This window comes from Chanodichthys erythropterus, chromosome 15, assembly GCF_024489055.1.
Source record: "Chanodichthys erythropterus isolate Z2021 chromosome 15, ASM2448905v1, whole genome shotgun sequence".
NCBI lineage: Eukaryota > Metazoa > Chordata > Actinopteri > Cypriniformes > Xenocyprididae > Chanodichthys > Chanodichthys erythropterus.
The window spans coordinates 11,211,644-11,234,241 of NC_090235.1; the positions used below are offsets into that span (position 1 = coordinate 11,211,644).

The 22,598-nt window shown below is 34.3% G+C and overlaps 1 protein-coding gene across 1 annotated transcript in view; it reads right to left on the reverse strand.

Annotated features, from left to right (window-relative positions):
- Positions 1-20,300, reverse strand: part of rapgef5a (Rap guanine nucleotide exchange factor (GEF) 5a) — a 39,554-nt gene extending 19,254 nt beyond the window's left edge. The window contains exons 1-3 of the mRNA XM_067411597.1: positions 19,973-20,300; positions 8,946-9,076; positions 8,213-8,313 (exon numbers count right to left, since the gene is read on the reverse strand). Of these exons, the coding sequence (XP_067267698.1) occupies positions 8,213-8,313; positions 8,946-9,076; positions 19,973-20,155 (415 nt within the window). The 5' untranslated portion in view covers positions 20,156-20,300. The remainder of the gene's footprint in view (positions 1-8,212; positions 8,314-8,945; positions 9,077-19,972) is intronic.
- Positions 20,301-22,598: the final 2,298 nt, after the last annotated feature.

Here is a 22,598-nt window from a genome sequence, read left to right on the forward strand (position 1 = left end):
TATAGTTTCGAAGCTAATATAAGTATTTCTAAACGGTGTTCACACAAATGACGTAAGGTAACTGCCGTTGAAAGCAAAACAACTGCAGCAGGTATCTGTCAATTTTCCATCTGTTTTAAACCAAGAAAGATTAACGTTAGTTATTAATAAAGTCCATTCAGTGTTTATGTCTTCGTTCAGATGTGGTAGTACCGCCATTATTTAAATCTCTTTTTATAAACTCTGCAGCCTGTATACTCATACTATAGGCCTATACAGGAAAGCAGATAAGAGTACAATATGAACAACATAATAAATATTATGAGTGCATCTGCTTGCAAACGCGAATAGTATGCATATATTAGTGTAATAATAAAGTATAATAATAAAAAAAATCTTACATGACCTGAGTAAATTGTCATTACTGAATCATAAGATACATTGGATAGTTGGATATAAAAATTTCAGATCAAAGAAGGTTGAGGTTTTGCATTGTCTCAGTAAAACATATGCTGGCATGTTTGAATGAATGTAATAGCCAACTAATTTTTATTTCTTTATGATTTCAGGTCATGTGGAAAGACTGGAGATCTACAGCAGCATTACAGTACAGATGTGGAAAGATTACTATTCTTATACAACAAATTCTTTGTTTACATCTTTTTATGCTGCTATTCTGAACAGTATTTTTTGTTGTAATTGTAACTAGAATCATTCAGAAACATGGCTTTTCCTATCACTGTTATCCTCACACACATCTCTACTTTTCATTCCAGCCAGATGATCAACCAGTAGCTGCTCCCATCTCAGCCTGCTTGATGGAAATGTCCGACTTTCACCTGGATGACCTTTACCTTCAACTCCACCTTGCCAAGACAGAAGTGCTCGTGGTTTCAGCCACCCATCCTTTGTGTTATAATTGATCAGTTAAACTTCACAGACTACAGTGCTGGAACTGCCCGATCTTGCATATTTGCCCAGTACAACATTGGGAAGATCAAGCCATTCTGTATGCTACACAACAGAACAACAACTGGCTCTCCAAGCCTGTACCTAAACTCTCTGCTTCAGACTTATTATACGCCCTCCAGAAGCTTGCTTTCTGGAAGTGAACAGCATCTTGTGGTGCCATCCCAAAGGGGCACAAACTCACTTTAACTGACCTTTACCTGGACTGTTCCATGCTGGTGGAATAACCTGACTAACTCAAACTATTTTCAAGAGACTGATAAGAGAGAATGCATCTTTTTTGTGAACAATTGACTGAAGACTATCTTTCTGTTTAACTGAAAAAAAAAAAAAATAATAATAATAATTTTTATGCATACTGTGCTAGACTAACTGGAAATTGTCATTGTACTTATTGTTGCTTCCATTGTACTCCTTGTAGTCACATATATGTAAGAGTCATCATATATGCATAAAATAACAGCAATATTACAGTACAGAAGTATACAGTAATTGTCTTTTAATGTAGATGTTCTATATACTACGCTTGTATTTCCTATAATTTAAGTAAGTTGACATACAATGTCTTATATACAATGACTAATACAGTATGTGCATGCTTTGATTAAATGTATTCTGTACTATATTTTGTTAATTTAACAGAAATTGGTTGTAAAGGTTGCTATTATGCATTTCTAAGTAATTAATTCATAGATTGAAGTTGTGAGTGGTTCTGTAAAAATAAAGATTAATACTGTAAACTGCAAACATTTGTTTTGAATTTATGTGCTAATTACATTTTTATAAATAATTTCTTAGTTATTTTACATGGAAAATCTATATTTTAAAAGTAAATAACTGTAAATGGACAGAGCAGCTTGATAAAATAACTCATAAAAACCTTCAATTTGCAGAGATTAACCTGAAAATTAGTTGTTTTCTATGTAATCTGACATAATTTATCAGTTTTTTCATGGTTTAATAAATGATTATCAACAGTAAAATACTGTAATTTTATGAATTTTGACTGTAAAGTCTGTTCTGTATTTTTACAGTTTTTGCATGTAATTTTGTGAAATGGTTATTTGCTGTAATTTTATGGGATTTCTCTGGAAACTGCTGCCAGACTTTTTACCGTTTTTTTACAGGATTTTTTTTTACAGTGCGGAGTCGACACTGATGGAGAGACTCAGGAAGAAGTTACAACTTTTAGACGTTTCTGAATGGTTAGTGGATAAATTGATGTAGTTGCTGTGGAGTTGATTCAACTCATCCACTAGCATAATAATTTTTTGTTGAATTGACCCTCGTTTGCGAAGCAGTCCGGCGTAAAATGACGTCATGACAACAACACTCTACTACAACAACTCTTCCTCTTCTCTAAAGCAGCCCAACATGGCCCCGCCCCCTTTGTTGCGTGTTCTCGGGGGCGGGGTTTATCTAAATGTTGGGGTTTGTGATGTCACCAACCCGGGAAGAAGCTTGTTGTAGTCCCCACCAGCCATTTGTTGAAGTCCTTAGAAATTGATCTTTGCACTGAACTTTGAGCGTCATAATTTTGTTGGTTATGCACACTAAATTAAATGTAAAAAAATTTTTTGAGTAAATATTGTGTAATACTGGTAGAAATGTTACTGGCAGTCATAAATGGAAACTTTTAAAATATTCAAACCACTAAGACTTTCTGCACTGTTTTCCTCTCTACCCACAAACCCCTTCTTCATCTCCCTTCATCCTTTCTGTTTGTCTTCTCTGCGTCTGCTGATAAATATTCATTTCCATTTTTATCATCGACTGCCTGTGCTAACAGAACGCTGGCCCACAATCCAGTGCTCCATTTTCACCTACTGCTGAGAGACAGAATCAAATAAGAGTCAGAAGAAGCAGGAGGGATGAAAGCGTCTCTCAGACGAATGTGTGAATTATACTGTGACTTTCAGAGAGGTCACAGTGAAAAAAAGAAAGAAATTCTTGATAACTTTGTCTAACACAACTCAAACTGTCTTTTGACATTTCTAGCACAGTCAGCCAATGGCGTACTATCTTTAATACATTTTTATACTAAAAACTAATGCATTTGTCATGTGTAAATCAGGGAAAAGTGATAACTGACAGTATTTAGATGATGTATGATGATCCGAACAGAAATACAATATATAAATACAAAAATATAAACAAAATATTTTTTTTATAAATATTGTGTAAAACACTGGTAGAAATTGTACTAACAGCTCTAAAAAATATTAAAATAAAATTATTAAAACAATATATAAATAACGTTTTTATAAATATGTTTTTATTTTAAATAAAATAAATTCAACCCACTAGGCAAAGAAAATGAACAAAAAGTTAAAAATGTCAAAATATTATACAAAATATAAAAATATACATATATTTAAATTTTTTTAAAAGTAAATACTGTGTAAAACACTAGTAGAAAGTTTATTGACAGTCAACAATATTACGTAAATATAAAATATGTTTAATAATATTTTAAATATTATATAAAAATATAAATATATATATATATATATATATATATATATATATATATATATATATATATATATATATATATATTTTTTTTTTAGTAAATATTGTGTAAAACACTGGCAGAAAGTTTACTAACGGCTCTAAAAAATATTAAAATAAAATTATTAAAATATTACATAAATATAAATAACGTTTTTATAATAACCTTTTTATTTTTAGTAAATGTTGTGTAAAATACTGATAGAGATGCGAATAAATTCAACCCACTTGAAAAAGAAAATGAAAAAAAAAAGTTAAAAATGCAAAAATATTATACAAAAAAAAAAAAAAAAAATTGTGAGTAAAGATTTTGTAAAACACTGGTAGAAATGTTACTGACAGTCCAAAATAAAAATATATATTACAATATTGCACAAATATAACAATACAAATAACAAATTTTTTTTATTATTTTGAGTAAAATACAGATAGATAATAAAATTAAATAATAAAATAAATTTAACCTGCATCCCCCCAAAAAACTACTGTTTTGATAAATAGTATATACATATAAAAAATATATTTTTTTAATAAAAAATATTATTTACAGTCGTAAATAATTGTTTTATTTTTACCATTTAAATATTACATAAATATAAAAGTATAAATAACAAATAATTTTGGGAAAATGTTGTGTAAAATACTGAAAAAAAAAACATTGTTTGGCTTTTTTTAATCAAAATTTTACTGAAACAATTAAAAATGCATTTCATATAGATGATTAGTTCTGTATACACAGCTATTTTTAATACCTCAAAGTTTTGTTTTGACTTTCTTGGAGATGGTTCAATGTTTAATTATTGCAGTCAGACTGACTCATCACATGCTCTTATTCAAATATATCAAATATGAGTTTGCAACACACATGAAAGCTAAAGCAACTCGATGTGCATAGTCCTAATGATTCAATTCACACGTCTTTCTTCTAAAAATACTGATGCCTTTTGCTTCTCTGAACTGCCTGGTTTCCCGCCGGGAAAGAAGTACCATGAGATTTCTCATGAAGTCTCTGAACAATTATCACTGAACACTGACGCAGGTCTGAACACAAACACTGACTCACAGCGCTGCGCTCGAGCTGGAGTTATTCTTCTCTATACACCGCTTGACATTTTACACCGCTTACGGCGGAGCACGGCAACATTTGAAAACAATAGTCAGTCTAATATCAGTATCTGAAGGCGACCGGGCGACTATGGGAGTGTCTAATGAGAAACTACCTCAAAAATATACGTCTGCATTGATTTGGGAGGAAGTAGTGAGACTGTTGGCATTTAACAAAAGGTAAAAAAGCCTTTCTCTCTTCTTACGAGCATGAGGCATATTTTAATGCTAAACACAGCTGCCAACACACCGGTAATTACCCAGGATGCACTGCACTGTGAGGCTAATTTATCGCCTATGGGTGTGTTATACATCACACAAGGGTCATTGAATTACACTTACACACACATATATTAAATATACACATGCACAAACATGCACACACACAGAAAAACTCATCTAGTTTCTTTTCTCTGTTTCTGCCTGTTTCCTTCCTCATCATCCCACAGCATCTTTCTACTTATTTGATGTCTTTAATTAAATACAAACACTAAAAACTCTCAGTGAAGATGTTTAAACTTCTTTCCTATAAACAGAGGTTATATATATATCACTCCGGATGTCTCAGAGAAGGACTTTTCCAGTCGAACACTAGAGTCTAGAGTCTGTGAATTTGCATTAAGGTCATAAATGACCTCATTTGACCTTCAGAAACACACACACACACACACACACACACATATGCTATCAGCCCTCCGCCTGCAACTCATGAATAATTGTGCTTTTGCAAGAATAAAAAGAGTAAGTGTAACCAACACTCGACGCAAATCAATCGGTTTTGCATGCAGAACTTCAAAAACATCCTCAGAAACGTGGCTTCAAATGCAGTGGTGTAACTTCACAGAGCAAAGACACCTGGAGGCACAAACTTGACAAAACAGAAAGCAAAAGAAAACCCTGTCGGCATTAAGACACAAAGCATTCCAGAAACATTCATGGATAGAGTCGTTCTGACACGCCACATTGTGAAATAACTGACAGCTGAAATGTTTTCTAATGCTTTCGGGAATCTGACCAGTGACCAGAAAGATCACATCTAATGATCTGAGTAATATTTCTTACTTGTGCTGCTACTGTATTCAACATTAAACCAAATGTTATTTAGCCAAATAGTTTAGGTTGGTAAGAAAACGCCTGAATTATTCCACAAAGAGTATTGCTATAGATATTTATTCATGTGTGTATATATCACACGAGTAGCAGTGCGATATTGCTGTATATCAGCACGGCTGTGATTCAGCCGTAGGTAATAACAGCATGCTGATAGCCATATCGCACAGTTCCGAGTGTGATATTGCATTTATACAACAGTTTGACATCAAGAGTGTGTAAATAAAATAAAAACCCTCTTTTGTGAGGAACTACTTCCTTCCGCCACGGATTCAAATCTCAAGTTGACAGTTTAACAGTTGAGCCCAAACTTCTGTTACTATTTCTAAAATGTCTCTTTACAACTAGTAATGAAAGAACGATGACTCACTTCATTGAAACTCATTGTAATATGTAGAGTATTATGAGAGAGAGATCGCCCAAGCGAGTGTATTACCTACATCTAGCTGATATTCTTCAGGTCAATCTTATATTCATAATCACAAAATCAGTTTGAATGTCCACTGAGGAAAGCAATATCTTTGTCCTTTTAGCATTTAAGACATTGCCATGACTGCGCTAGTCAATGCATTTGTCAGTTGTGTCTCGTAAGATGTTGTTTAAGGTAAAAACAACGTCCATGTTTCCTTGTTTCAGTCCATTTCAATATAAAAGTCTTTGCGACTGACTGACTCACTCATAAAGATAGTTTTTGCCACCATCTCATGGAAATCACTAACGGACTCTTTCTCAATACCAAAATAAGGCATGTTATTTATATAAAATATTATTTATTGAACAATATCATTTAAATTAACAACAATTGCCATGATAACATTATAAGAAGTAAAATAGGAAATAAACACAAGCAAATAGATCAGTCAAATGTACAAAAGCAGCACTCTAGTTAGTACAGGATTTAAAGGTGCCATCGAATTGAAAATTGAATTTACCTCGGCATAGTTGAATAACAAGAGTTCAGTACATGGAAATGACATACAGTGAGCCTCAAACTCCATTGTCTCCTCCTTCTTATATAAATCTCATTTGTTTAAAAGACCTCCGAAGAACAGGCGAATCTCAACATAACATGTACGCCCCAATATTTGCATATGCCAGCCCATGTTCAATGCATTAGACAAGGGCAGCCAGTATTAACGTCTGGATCTGTGCACATCTGAATCATCAGACTAGGTAAGCAAGCAAGAACAATAGCGAAAAATGGCAGATGGAGCAATAATAACTGACATGATCCATGATTACATGATATTTTTAGTGATATTTGTAAATTGTCTTTCTAAATGTTTCATTAGCATGTTGCTAATGTACTGTTAAATGTGGTTAAAGTTACCATCGTTTCTTACTGTTTTCACGGAGACAAGAGCCGTCGCTATTTTCATTATTAAACACTTGCAGTCTGTATAATTCATAAACACAACTTCATTCTTTATAAATCTCTCCAACAGTGTAGCATTAGCCGTTAGCCACGCAGCATAGCCTCAAACTCATTCAGAATCAAATGTAAACATCCAAATAAATACTTTACTTACACGATTAGACATGCTGCATGACGAACACTTTGTAAAGATCCATTTTGAGGGTTATATTAGCTGTGTGAACTTTGTTTATGCACTGTTTAAGGCGAGAGCAAGCTCCGGAGGGCAGGGAGCGCGCGATTTAAAGGGGCCACATTTTTAATGATGCCCCAAAATAGGCAGTAAAAAAAAATAATTAAAAAAAATCTATGGGTTATTTTGAGCTGAAACTTCACAGACACATTCAGGGGACACCTTAGACTTATATTACATCTTATAAAAAAACTTTCAATTTTCAATTTCATTGTAAATATAAAGTTATGAAATGTAATATAGCCCTTAAGCCAAATCTATTAGCTCTGGAACAAGTAATATATTAATAAAACCAAAGATTGCCCATTTGATATACCCGAAACGAATTATACCTCATGTTTAAACACTATCTAAATAAGAGCCAGCGGCAAATTCCCTAAGGACTAGCCAATATGAAGCTGTTCTCTGCGGGTACATGAACCCTGAATGGTCGCTGACGGCCTGGAGCTCACATCTCTGAAAGCGTCTTAACAGATTTTCAAATAGGCGCTATGTTTACATATAAAACGCATATCTGAGGTCTAAACAACTATATTCTCACCTAAAAAAACTCTTACAACTACTTTCCGTTTCAAAATAACAGTAGTATCTATAAAGCTATTACAGATTTTATATACTGTATATATATATATATATATATATATATATATATATACACATATATATATGAATTACATTATAAATATTATATATATATTATATATAGACTGATTGACCGATTCACGATTTATTTTGTTTAACTGCTCAGCCTAAAAACGTAACTACAACATGCTTCAAGTAACATTCTCTTTATTAACCATCTGATTCAAAAAAGATGTCCAAGTACACCACACCTGAAGTGTATATTTCACATTGAAATGCTTCTGATTACGCAGGTCAAATTTCAAATGCAAATCAGAAATTAATCTAATGATGTGTTTCGAGTCACTCACCCGCCTCTTTGCCCTCCGTCGCCCCCTGGTGCTCGTCCAGACGCAGGTCACTCAGCAGGTGCTCCAGGATCTTGTGGGGTGTCCCGGACACCACGACGTACCTGTCGGACAGAGCAGAAGAGGAAGAATCGCATGGGTACTCTTCATCAGAGGAGGAACACGTAGAACAAGAGCCGCTCCACCGCTGTCTGTTTGCAATATAATAATCATCCTCATTTTCATCATCATCGTCATCAATGAAGCGAAAATGAGGAATATTAAATGTGGGCATTTGATCTTCATCCTCCAGACTGTTGCTGTATTCCCAATCTTCATCATCATCATCCTCTTCTGCTTGCACCAGAGTGACGGGTTTGAGTCTTGCCGTCCATTCCAGCAGGGACATGTGTACTGAGTCATGCCCAATGGAGGAGTCCGTTTCTGGGCAACAGGGAGGATCGACTCCCCCGTGTGCTGCTGGACAAACTTGCAAAAACCTGCAAACAATTTCTGTGCAGCAAAAACACCATAAAAACACTCGCAGTCTAAAGCAGACAAGTGTGTTTACATGCACTCGCAAGTTTTAGGCTGTCAAAAGGCTGCGGTCCCTCCTCAAGCCCTGCTGACAGCGTAATGAGGAAGCAAACATCAGGAATGTAATAGGAAGAGAGAGAAAGACACTGATTGGAGGAGGAAAAGTGCTTAAAGATATGTAAACAAAAGGGGAGGGACAGATAAGGGGGCGTGGTCTCACCTCTTATCGCCATCGTCGTCTTTGACTCCGGCCGTTTGCGGAGACGCAGGATCTGACGGGACTCGCTGGAGAACCAGCACGTCCTGACCCCTCTCCTTCAGACAGACGCGCACGACACTTTCCCCCTGCGCCTGAGAGACCAACACAGAACACAATCACTTACTAAATCTCAGAAAAAAATGAAAAAAAGACACAATTACACATCAAAACACAATGAAACAGACATTAAAGGAATAGTTCACTCAAATATGAATCATTTGACTCAGAAGAATGAATCATTTATGAATCTTTCATTACTACTTCTCTCATGAACATGCCAAGAAAAACTAGGGCGAATATCAAGATCTTAAAATTGGCCTAAACTTAATTTTTTTTAAATCACTTTTAAATTTTACATTTTTAATTTCAAAAGAATTGTGCACAAGTCATGTGAACTACTTTTAATGTTGTTTTTATGATACTTTCTTGTCATTTCTGGCAGCAAATTATGTTGAAAAGAGCAGTTGAGATATTCTTCATACATTCTCATTTCATGTTTCGTTAAAGAAAGAAAGTTAAAAAAGTTTGGAATGACATTAAGATGACCAGTATTGAACTATTCCTCTAATTTTGTATTCTAAAAATATGGTAAAAAAAAGACAAATAGCAAAATGATTCAGTCTCAAACTATGCAAACTGTAAAAACAGACTCAAACTATTCAAATACACAGGGTGTGATCAAAACCAATCAGGTTTGCAAATATAATCACAGTGTGTATTTCTGTCTTCAAATCTGACATGTTTCTGCTTGCATTTTTGTCACACTCAAACTCTCTCTCTCTCTCTCTGTTTCAATTAAACAACACGTCATCAGGGAGAAACGAGAGTCATTACAGTCACATTCATACAGCAGAATCACAAAATGGGAAGTATTTGCTAGTATTTGAAATGCATACTGTAAATAATGTAAAAATAGTGTTTGTGTGCCACTTGGAAAACCCCCAAAATCAAACACAAAAAAAGCTTCATCAATACAGCCTGTTCCTGTTTTAGTCAATCCTAAATAACACAGTAATTTGAAATCAATTCTTGCTAAATGATCTATGAATTTACAAATTAATCAAACTGTTAACTCAATCAGTGTTCGCTGATGCTCTAAATAACATTTCAGTGACGCATCTGATGTGTGTCCGTGTTTGTGTGTGTGTGTGTGTGTGTGTGTGTGTGTGTGTGTGCGTGTGTGCGTGTGCACTTTTAGACATGTCTGGACAGCAGCGTTTGAGAAAGATGAAAGGCAGGAAAAGGATTAAGAATATCTGAAATGTCTCACATAAACACACACACCAGCTGCACAGGTGTGAATCCACATACACACATTCAGACGCGCAGTGGTTTGTGTTTGAAATCCGGCTCTTATTAGTCTTGTGGCCTGCAGGTGTAAATACTTTAAATACTATATACTAAATACTACAAAAAAACATGTTCTACTCTGAAATAAGGCTGGAAGACATTTTGAATAATCACATATAATCACAATAATGTCGCTTTAAAATCAAGCAATGAATATCTGAGTCATCAGTGCACATTATGCAAAAAAAAAAAAAAACACAGAACAAAATTATATTTGATTATTTTCATTTATATACACCAATATACCTACAACAATATTTCCTTACATACACTATTGTTCAAAAGTATTGGATCGGTATGATTTTTTATTTTTTTTGATAGAAGTCTTTTCTGTTTTTTCTTCACCAAGGCTGCATTTATTTGATCAAAAATACAATAAAAACAGCAAAAATTGTGAAATATTATTACAACTTACAATAGCAGTTTTCTATGCGAATATATTGTAAAATGTAATTTATTCCTGTGATCAAAGCTGAATTTTCAGCATCATTACTCCAGTGTTCAGTGTCACGTGATCCTTTGATGATTTGATGCTCAAGAAACATTTCCGATTATTATCAATAATGAAAACAGTTGTGAGATAGAAAGTTCAAAAGAACAGCATTTATTTTAAATAGAAATCTTTTGTAACATTATAAATGTCTTTACTGTCACTTTTGATCAATGTAATGCATCCTTTCTGAATAAACATATTAATTTCTTTCTAAAAAAAAAAAACATTCTGACCCTAAACTTTAAAAAGGTAGTGATATTTTTACAGATTGTTACTTTGCAGTAATTTACAATACACAAATATTAATATTGAATCAATTTTTAGCTATGCACGTTTTTATGTCAATAAATCACAATGACTGCAGGTAAATTTAGAAATGACATCAGTCCAGGTGTCTTTAAATGTGGTATCATCAGTATGAACATCTGCTGTTTGAATCAGCATTAACACAGGGTTTTTATCAAACAGATGTGTGAGCCAAGTGTGCGTCCTCTAAAATGACTCATTCACTGACTGAGCACCTTTACAGGTGAGTGAGATCATAAGCTCCGCCCATGCGTGTGCATCTGTCTGTCTGGGAGCGGGTGGGCGGAGTCAGACAGGTGATGACATGCTCTAATGCAGGACTTCAAAGTAGGTCATCTGAACAAACTGCCTGCAGTCACACCTGCAAGTGTGTGTGAACAAAGTTTAAAGGCCCCCTTTAAGGCAAATTCATAAGTCAACACCACTGCAGACTATTTTCTGTTTAAAAATGCAGTTTCAAAAACACGGTTTGAAATCGGTGGTGTTTGTGATGTCACAAACTACCTTGTAACCATTCACGTCAATGTGGGGGCGGGCTTTAGCATATCATTAACTGACCGCACAAGGGAGTCTCGAGAGAAGACAGGTTATCCCAGTATATTTTTCTGTTGATATGAAAAAAGCGGGTGTATGATGTATATTACGATGTTATGATGAACTATATGCTTTTCTCAACTGACGTTCTGAGTTGTTCAAAGCATTTCTAAGGATACTGATTGTTAGATTGTTGTGCAACGTTTACCTCAGTAAGTTGATCGAGTGGATCTCTGAGCTGGCGTGAGTGGAGGCGGGGCTAATTAGCATATTCATAGATCCACGTATAATAAATGAGGCAAGGGTGTAGAGTTACATTCAAGCTATTTTACAGCATTAAGAATTTTTGTCCATTTTTTAAATATGTCATTTTTGTGATCAAAGATAAGTTTAAAGGGATAAAATTATAGCCAGACTTTTGAAACACAATTATGAAAGAAATGAGAATATGTGATGTTGAATGTAAACTAAACACTATTAGCTTTTTCAAAAAAAGAACAAGTCTTTTAAATATTTCCCAACCCAACTTCCTTTCTTCAACGTCAACAAGAAAAAGAATGTTAACGGGTCAAAATCCACTGAAATGTAAGAAATATCTGTGCTCAGACACACACTGACCCCTGTACGAGACAACAGTACAATGCTATTGACATAACCGTCCTCGACTCTGTTGATGCTGCCCACAGGCACCAAAACCCTGGACAAAATGTTCTGGAACATGCTCACTGAAATATACAATATCCATTAGCAATTCAAACTCAGACACGATGCTTCCATCCCTGAACGACCTTCAATCGAGAGTGCGCTGCCTGTCTCGGGCCTCAGAGACTGTGAGTGATGATTGGTCATTTTACCCGCTCTCCCGTAGAGTGAAGGATGCTGGGCCGCTGCGGGAGTCGCCTGTCAATCACCAGACCGCCGGGAAGGGAAACAGATGGATTATCTGTGCTCAGACAGACAGACAGACAGACACGTGGGGTCCAAAACATGACCTCTGACCTCTTAATGACGCTGTTACTTAACCGGAATTGGCATTCCAAAAAAAACTTCTGAACATTCCAAAAATACTCTCCAGTCTGACCACAAATTATTCAATCCGGAACAAACATGGAATGTTTCCCAAACCTTCCCTAAACACTCCAAAACAAGCGCGGATATCAGATCGAGTCTGCGCTGCTTCTGCCTGCAAATGTGTTTATAAAAAGCAACGCTAATAAGATTTTCCTGCAGTCACATAATTCCACGGAAAAACACCTACATTAACAAACACAAGGCCAGATGCTGCTGGGAAAAATGTTAGCGATGCAAACGATAACAAATAGTTTATCTGTGGTGGCCGTATTCCTCTCGAGACCTTCCAAAATCAACCCGCGCCTCTCTGGGGAGTTAATGTACTAAAGAATGCGAACTGATGTACTTACGCAAGAACACAGTGAACACACATTTAAATGTCAGTTATGCACACAGACTTTGGCCATAAAAGCCTGTCTGCTCATGAAAAATGTATTTTTTTATAATCAAGCTGGCAGTGACAGCATTACGTAACAGAAGAATGAAAGAGGTGAATGTGCTTTAGTACATTGTGAACATTTGAATGAGTTCACACAGGATCTGCAGGCACAAACTAAAAAAATAATAAATAAGAAATTTGGTCAGAAGATGCAACAGGAATATATTTATATATATTTATACGCTAAAAAAATGCTGGGTTAAAAACAACCCAAGTTGGGTTGAAAATAGACTGACCTAGTAATTGGGTTGTTTTAACCCTGCAGTTGTTAACCCCTCATTTGGGTTGTTTTAACCCAGCGATTGGGTTGTTTTAACCCAGAAATGTAGTTGTTTTAACCCAGCGATTGGGTTGTTTTAACCCAGAAATTTAGTTGTTTTAACCCAGCGATTGGGTTGTTTTAACCCAGTAATTTAGTTGTTTTAACCCAGCGATTGGGTTGTTTTAACCCAGAAATTTAGTTGCTTTAACTCAGCGATTGGGTTGTTTTAACCCAGAAATGTAGTTGTTTTAACCCAGCGATTGGGTTGTTTTAACCCAGAAATGTAGTTGTTTTAACCCAGCGATTGGGTTGTTTTAACCCAGAAATGTAGTTGTTTTAACCCAGCGATTGGGTTGTTTTAACCCAGTAATTTAGTTGTTTTAACCCAGCGATTGGGTTGTTTTAACTCAGAAATTTAGTTGTTTTAACCCAGCGATTGGGTTGTTTTAACCCAGAAATGTAGTTGTTTTAACCCAGCGATTGGGTTGTTTTAACCCAGAAATGTAGTTGTTTTAACCCAGCGATTGGGTTGTTTTAACCCAGAAATGTAGTTGTTTTAACCCAGTGATTGGGTTGTTTTAACCCAGTAATTTAGTTGTTTTAACCCAGCGATTGGTTGTTTTAACCCAGAAATTTAGTTGCTTAAACTCAGCGATTGGGTTGTTTTAACTCAGAAATGTAGTTGTTTTAACCCAGCGATTGGGTTGTTTTAACCCAGAAATGTAGTTGTTTTAACCCAGCGATTGGGTTGTTTTAACCCAGAAATGTAGTTGTTTTAACCCAGCGATTGGGTTGTTTTAACTCAGAAATTTAGTTGTTTTAACCCAGCGATTGGTTGTTTTAACCCAGAAATGTAGTTGTTTTAACCCAGCGATTGGGTTGTTTTAGCCCAGAAATGTAGTTGTTTTAACCCAGCGATTGGTTGTTTTAACCCAGAAATGTAGTTGTTTTAACCCAGCGATTGGGTTGTTTTAACCCAGTAATTTAGTTGTTTTAACCCAGCGATTGGTTGTTTTAACCCAGAAATTTAGTTGCTTAAACTCAGCGATTGGGTTGTTTTAACTCAGAAATTTAGTTGTTTTAACCCAGCGATTGGGTTGTTTTAACCCAGAAATGTAGTTGTTTTAACCCAGCGATTGGGTTGTTTTAACCCAGAAATTTAGTTGCTTTAACCCAGCGATTGGGTTGTTTTAACCCAGTGATTGGGTTGTTTTAACCCAGAAATTTAGTTGCTTTAACCCACAGATTGGGTTGTTTTAACCCAGAAATTTAGTTGTTTTAACCCAGCAATTGGGTTGTTTTAACCCAGAAATGTAGTTGTTTTAACCCAGCGATTGGGTTGTTTTAACCCAGTGGTGGGGTTGTTTTAACCCAGCGATTGGGTTGTTTTAAACCAGCGTTTGGGTTGTTTTAACCCAGCGATTGGGTTGTTTTAACCCAGTGGTTGGGTTGTTTTAACCCAGTGGTGGGGTTGTTTTAACCCAGCGATTGGGTTGTTTTAACCCAGTGGTGGGGTTGTTTTAACCCAGTGGTGGGGTTGTTTTAACCCAGCGATTGGGTTGTTTTAACCCAGCGATTGGGTTGTTTTAACCCAGTGGTTGGGTTGTTTTTATTTAACTCAACAATTGTTTAAAAATTACTACATGGCTGGCTTAAAATGAACACAAAATAGGATGGAAATTAAAAAGACACTTTATTAATAAGCAATTTAATAGATGGTTATTGTTTAAATATTATTTATTAAACCTATTAATAAATGTTTATTTATTAAATTTATTAATAAATGTTAATTTCCAACATATTTTGGCTTCATTTTAAGCAAGAAATATGGTCATTTTTAAACAATACTCAAGTTAAATAAAAATACCCAGCAGGTTGGGCAAACATTTAACCCAGTCACTGGGTTTGTCCATTTTCAACCCAACTTGGGTTGTTTTTAACCCAGCATTTTTTAGAGTGTATAACGGGTCACTTATTCAGTTTGGCGTCATTATGCCATCATATTTGACCCCAGAATTATGAGACTGACCAATCAGAATGAAGTATTTCAGATATAATGAGGGCTCAGTGCTCACCCAGAACCGTCAGCTAAACCAAATTATATCATAACCACATCAGATTACAGCAGACCTTCCCATCCTCCAGTTCCTGTTGGAAAACCCCATCCCTCATTCTCCAGGATATTACAGCATTACCTGATCCAAGCCTCCATCTGCTTTCTTGTTTGTCTACCAGCATATTAGAATGATTTCTGAAGGATCATGTGACTCTGAAGACGGGAGTAATAATGCTGAAAATTCAGCTTTGATCACAGGAATAAATTATATTTTACAATATATTCAAATGGCTATTTTAAATCACAATATTTTACATTATTACTGTCTTTTTGTATAATTTATTTTTTTCATCATGCGTGAGCTGATTAGGGTGGACACGAGCAGCTGCGTTAAACTAATGACAGTGATCAAGCAGAGGTGTGTGTTTAAGCAGCGTCTCCACCTGTCCTGTGGGTCAGGGGTTGACGTTCGTTCTCACACTGGGTGGAGCACCAGTCCAGAGACCTCGCTGACGTAAAGCACTCTGCAGAAAGGACAGGAAAGGCGAGAGGAAGCACTCTGCGTTCCTTTCCTGTTTCTGCACAGAGAGTGTGTGATAGTGTGTGTTGTTTCGTTTCCTTAATTATGCCAAAAAGTTGCACAGAAAACTCCCATATTCCTGTAAAAACGAAAGAACACGATCTTTACTCTAAACAATGCAACAGGACCAAAACACTCCAGACACACACACACACACAAACTCCAGTCGCAGCACAACCCTTGGTCTCTGTATGGGATCCGGGAAAGGAAATCCCATTATATAACTCTGGAAATGATTTCATTACAAGAGCTGCATAAAGATCTTTTTAGGAAAAAGATGTATGAACGAATGTGTAATCCAGCCATCCTGTGTGTCTCCAGACATCACCCTGGCTTATGTAAGGCCTCTCTGGAATCAGTGATAAAAACACACACTCATGAACAGGGAAAAGAAACAATGCAACACTTCTGTCCAACCTAAACATGAGCTGGATTATGTCAATATGCTTTTTGCCATTTTTGCTGCCGACAATGTGTGTAATGGAAGACTATAATTCATTTTTAATTTTTATTTTATATATAAATATGTGTGTGTCAATAGTTATTTTAATAAATCAAAATTAATTTTATATTTTTTTGTAATGTCTATTTCATGCTTTTCTCATTTAACACAATAATGACTTTATGTGTATATATATATATATATATATATATATATATATATATATATATATATATATATATATATATATATATATATATAATTTTTTATTTTTTAAAGTCATTATGTTAAATGAGAAAAGTAGGAAATAGATAATATAATATATAGTTAATTTATTAATTCAAAATTAATTTTTAATTTCTATTTTATACATATATGTGTGTGTGTCAATAGTTATTGACAAAATTTAATTTTAAATGTATATATATTTTTATATAATTACATATTATATAATTACACAATTTATGTGTAATCAATTCTATGTTGTATCAAATAAAATATCTCTTTCTAAAGCTATTTTTGTAATGTCTATATCATGCTTTTTCTCATTTAACACAACACAATGACTTTATATATATATATATATATATATATATATATATATATAATGCATTATTGTGTTAAATGAGAAAAGCATGAAAAAGACATTATATATATATATATATATATATATATATATATATATATATATATATATATTGCGTAAAGTGAAATAAAGATAAAATGAAACTAATAAAATAAAAAATAAGAAACTTAAACTGAAAAAAGATCAAATTTTCAGATTAAGTTCCAGATGTACTAAAATTACTAAAACTAAAATAAAAATACATTAAAGCTAAATACAAATATTAAAGAAAACAAAAAAATCTAAAACTTATAAAAATACATAAAATTACTAAAATTTAAATTAAAATGGAAACTGAAAATATAAAAATATAAAAGCTAATTCAAAATATTAATACATACTATAATAGTATATAAATAATACTAAAATAACAGTAATTAAAATACTGCATTTAAAATAACTGATCAATTTATTATGTATTGTTACATTGTATGCAGCTTGATTTATTCATTCAACTGGCGTCTATAGTCCTACACAGTGTAATCATGGCAGCTGTACAACACTGTGGAAGAACGGCTCAATGACAGGAAGTGAGATCAGCCACACCTTCAGCAGTGTAATTTATGACCGCTAGTGACACCAGAGCACCAGTCCTGAACGGCTCAGATGTCCCACACTGGATCAGACAGAGCACTGATTAACATGGGCTGGTGTGGCCTAGACTAGTAGTGGTTAAAGACCTGAAATACTTTAGGTTTAAACCCCACAGGGGTTCATCCATCAACAACACCTTATATCAATAAGGAAAACATTTATAAATACAACTTCTGGTCTGTACTTTCAACACGAAATGGCATTTACAATCCATTTTATTTCTTTAATATGATGCATTTCTGAGAGAAAAAGGAAATAAAAGGGGCGGGACTTGATCTCATCCATCAGGAGTTGATTGGATCATGAAAAGTGGGCGTTTACCCAAGGATTTAGTCAGAAATACTTTTGAGATCTGTAGCCAGTTGCAACAAAACCCCTCAAGTTAATAATTCATCATTTATAATCATAATGTTACGTTTTCAAATAGTTGTATATAAAAATAAAGGCTTTTCTTAGCTCAAGGAGTTTTTTGCAACCAGGCCTTGAGCTTAAACTCCCATCACAGACAGACAAATCAAAGCCGTATCTTTTGGTAATCTAAAAGATGAATGCTCAACCCTGATGCATATGTAAAAACAGCAGAAAATGAGCTGCAAACGGTGTCGAAGTGCCCTGAGGGGTAATTCACACAGAAGTGAGCACAGTTTATGAGAGGCATTAGTCATGAGAAATGTTTAATCACTTCAGAGGGAAACGAGGTCTCTCTAGACTCCCCAAACGCTCAGAGAGAGAGAGAGAGAGAGAGAGAGAGAGACAGAGAGAGAGAGATCACAAACTGAGCTCCATCCTCACAGACAAGTCCAGCCACGCCGATGCCACGAGTGAGCTTCACGTTACGCTGTGATTTACTGAAGACTCTCAGACATGTAAAATACTCACATGAAGAGTCAACAACCATCTCATTCTCTACACACTCCTAAAACACAGCTTCTTCAAGGACTGATCACTGTTTGGCTTCTTGAGGTGCTATACTGCTGATTGGAGATGTAAAAAGTTTTGCTGTTGGCTCTTTTTAGACGTTATTTGAGAATACTAATCACTTTGAGTAATATTTTTTAACCAGAACCACTGTGCGTTCACAGATACTGAATTAAATAGTTAGTTAACAGTTAGAAATAAAAAATAAAAATAAAAAATTATTGCAATTATTTATTTTAGCAAAATAAATTTGCATAAAAACAATGGTGTAAATAATAATAATAATAACATAACTATCATTTACACCATTGTTCTCATTGAAATTTATTTTGCATTATTATTATTAAATATATTGATTTTTTTATTTTGAAATATAAATTTGCATGAATACATCGGTGTTATAATAATAAATAATAATAATATAACTGTACCATATTCATATTATTGTTGTTATTATTATTAATTATTTATATGAATAATTAGTAATTAATGAATGCAATGGTGTAAATAATAATAATAATAATAATAATAATAAATATTCCATATTATTATTATTATTATTGCAAATATATTGCAATTATTTATTTTTAATGAATACAATGGTGTAAATAATAAAAAGTAATAATAATAATAATAATAATAAATATTCTATATTATTTTTGCAAATAAATAAATTTGTATGAATACAATGTATTCATAATAATAATAATAATAATAACAATATAACTGTATTATAATAATATAATTGTACATATTATTATTATTATTATTATTACTATATTGCAATTATTTTATTTTGCAATATAAATTTGCATGAATACAATGGTGTAAATAATAATAATATAACTGCCATATTCATATTATTATTATCATTGCAAATATATAGCAATTATTTGCTAAATTTGCATGAATACACTGGTGTAAATAATAATAATAATAATAGCAATAATAATAATAATAAAATTACCTTATTATTATTGTTATTATTATTTCAAATATTTATTTTGCAAAACTTCTGTATTTTACTACTTATTACTGAGTTAGTGCCAAAATCCTAAAAATTTAAAATCAGAGACTTAAATATGTAAATTATCGTGCAATCTATATCTTTATGTAACAAAATTGTTCTCCTGTGACATCAGCTTATAAAACCTTGTTTGGCTCTTTATTTTCAAGAGCGTATTACTCATGACCTTTAGAAAATGGGACTCTAAAAGAACTTTTTTAAAACACTTCAACAGGTTGATATGGTGAGTTTACACTCCTGACCTGCTGTTACTATGCCAACAGACACAGGTAAGAGCGAGCGCTGTCCTACCTGTGCGGAGCGGTCCGGGAGCCGGTAGTTCTGGTTCTGAAGGAAGCGATACCCATCCTTGGCCAACCGCTGGACCACGTCCAACCGTGAGAAGTCCTCTGGAGCTCGGAGAGCGCAGACGCCCGCCTGCTGGAGAGCCGGAGGCAAAGAAAACAGATACTTTAATCCACAACCCCACGACATCACGCACAGCAGCCACGCTTCCAGATAAAGCCCAGACACGTGGGTTTAATGACGGCGGGAATTACTGTGTGTGAACCAGAGGAGCAGAAGTGCAGTGATCCATCCTCTCCTTCATTCTGACTGTGGGACTAAACATCTGCGTGAGTTTCCTCTGTAAGAAACTCTAAACTCATGTCAGTGTGTGTTTGAAAGAGAGAGAGGGGCGTGTCTGTGGGGCTCCGCCCATAAAGAGGCGGGGAAAGAGGAATGAAGGCATCTACACCTCAGAGAGAGACACTTTGAGTGATGTGGTACATTGTATTTAAATTCATTTCCACTAGGTTTGACATCATTCAGAAGTTTAATACACAGAAAAAGTTTGTTTGTTGTGGTAATCTTTAATCAAAATCTATTCAATGGTCCCTTTCACAAGTAAAGTGGGTTGCAACTTCCGGTTCACTGGACTTTAAACAAACAAACAAAAAAAACATGTTTTATGCTAGATTCATGCATTCGTTTTTTATCAACACTTGAAATTGAGTAATCACTTTTTTGTCCGGATCGGATTCAGAAAGAAGATCAAAACATAGATGGAGTAGATTGAGTCCATCAACACCCCAAAGCTTCACAGTCCTTATCTCTTTATGGGTTCAACATTTCATTTGGTAACGTTTGGCAGTTTTGATTTATATGCTGTTTAATGTTTGATGATCGATGTGCATAATCAATGCTTCTATCGCTTGTTTCTGCTGCTTCTTTGCCTGTGTTTTGATCCGGAGATTCTGTACTGTTTCAGAAGATGCATAATAGCGCCCCCTACCATATAACATTAACAACATGGATTGCCGGAAAGCATTATGTCATAAATGAATTAATATTCCGTCAATGGTGGGGAAAGAGTAAATTAGAAATGTTGCCTTGTCAAATAACTGAAATATTAGTAACACTTTACAATAACATTCCATTAGTTAATGTTAGTTAATGCATTAAAGGTGCAGTATGTAAATTTTAGGATGATCTATTGACAAAACAAAACTCTTTTCAGTGGTGTATAAAGACCTTACATAATGAAGCGTTATGTTTTTATTACCTTAGAATGAGCCATTTCTATCTACATACACCGCGGGTCCCCTTACATATTAAGTCGCCATTTTGCGCCGCCATGTTTCTACAGAAGCCCTAAATGTTCAAACTGCTCTACAGAGCGCATTTGCTTGACTGGCTACTCTCTTCTGTCTCAGACGACGACATCTTTGTCCTGTGTCGGCTACCGTAGCTTCACTATATTGCAATTCACAACCTCACCACTAGATGAAAATATAAAATTTACACACTGCACCTTTAACTAACATTAACTAACAATGAACAATACATTTATTACAGTATTTATTAATCTTTGTTAGTTAATTAATAAAGTGTAAGTTAGTTAATGTAAGTTAGTTAATAAAAATACAACTGTTCTTTGTTAGTTCATGTTAGCTCAGGTTCGTTAAATAATTTGAACGGATACATCTTTGATTTTAATAATGTATTAGTAAGTGTTGAAATTAAGATGATTAAATGCTTTAAAATTATTTTTCTTGTTAGTTCAAGTTAACTAATATCATGTTAACGAATTGAACCTTATCATAAAGTGTTACCAAATAATTTCAAGCTGAAGTACTAAAATTCTAAAAACTAAACTGAAATAAAATAAATAAAAATATTTAAAAAAAAATATTAAAAGTGACAAAAGCACAAAATTACTAAAATTTAAAATAAAATGAAAAAACTAAAAACCAAAAATAGAGAAAAGATCATTTAAAATGAATATATACTATAATAGTCTTAAAGGGTTAGTTCACCCAAAAATGAAAATCGTGTCATTAATTACTCACCCTCACACCTGTAAGACCTTCGATCATCTTCAGAACACAAATGAAGATTTTGATGAAATCCGAGACAACACGTATGCGTCGTGATGCTCTCATGAATGTGCTTTGGAGATTAATATTTTGTAAATAATGTGGTAAATTATGTTTTTTTGTGCAAACAAAGCACTTGTGTCGCCTCACAAAACTAAGGTTAAACCACTGGAGTCACATGGATTATTTTAAAGATGTCTTTACTGCCTTTCTGGTGCTTTAAAGTGTCAGTTGCGTAGGCTATCAGTGGAGGGACAGAAATAACTCAGATTTCATTGAAATATCTTAATTTGTGTTCTGAAGATGAACATCTTATGGGTTTGGAATGACATGAGGGTGAGAAATTAATTACAAAATTTCATTTTTGGGTGAACTAACCCTTTAAAAAATAACACTACCACTAACTAGTGAAAGCAGATGTACTGAGAATGAACAATGGTCTTTTTAAAACTCTAATCCTAAAGCACACATCTGCACTATCACACACAGATAAAGGCTTCCCTGGCACACGAGGACAGAAGCACATCAGCATTGAATAGCGAGCGAGGGTCAGTTATCAT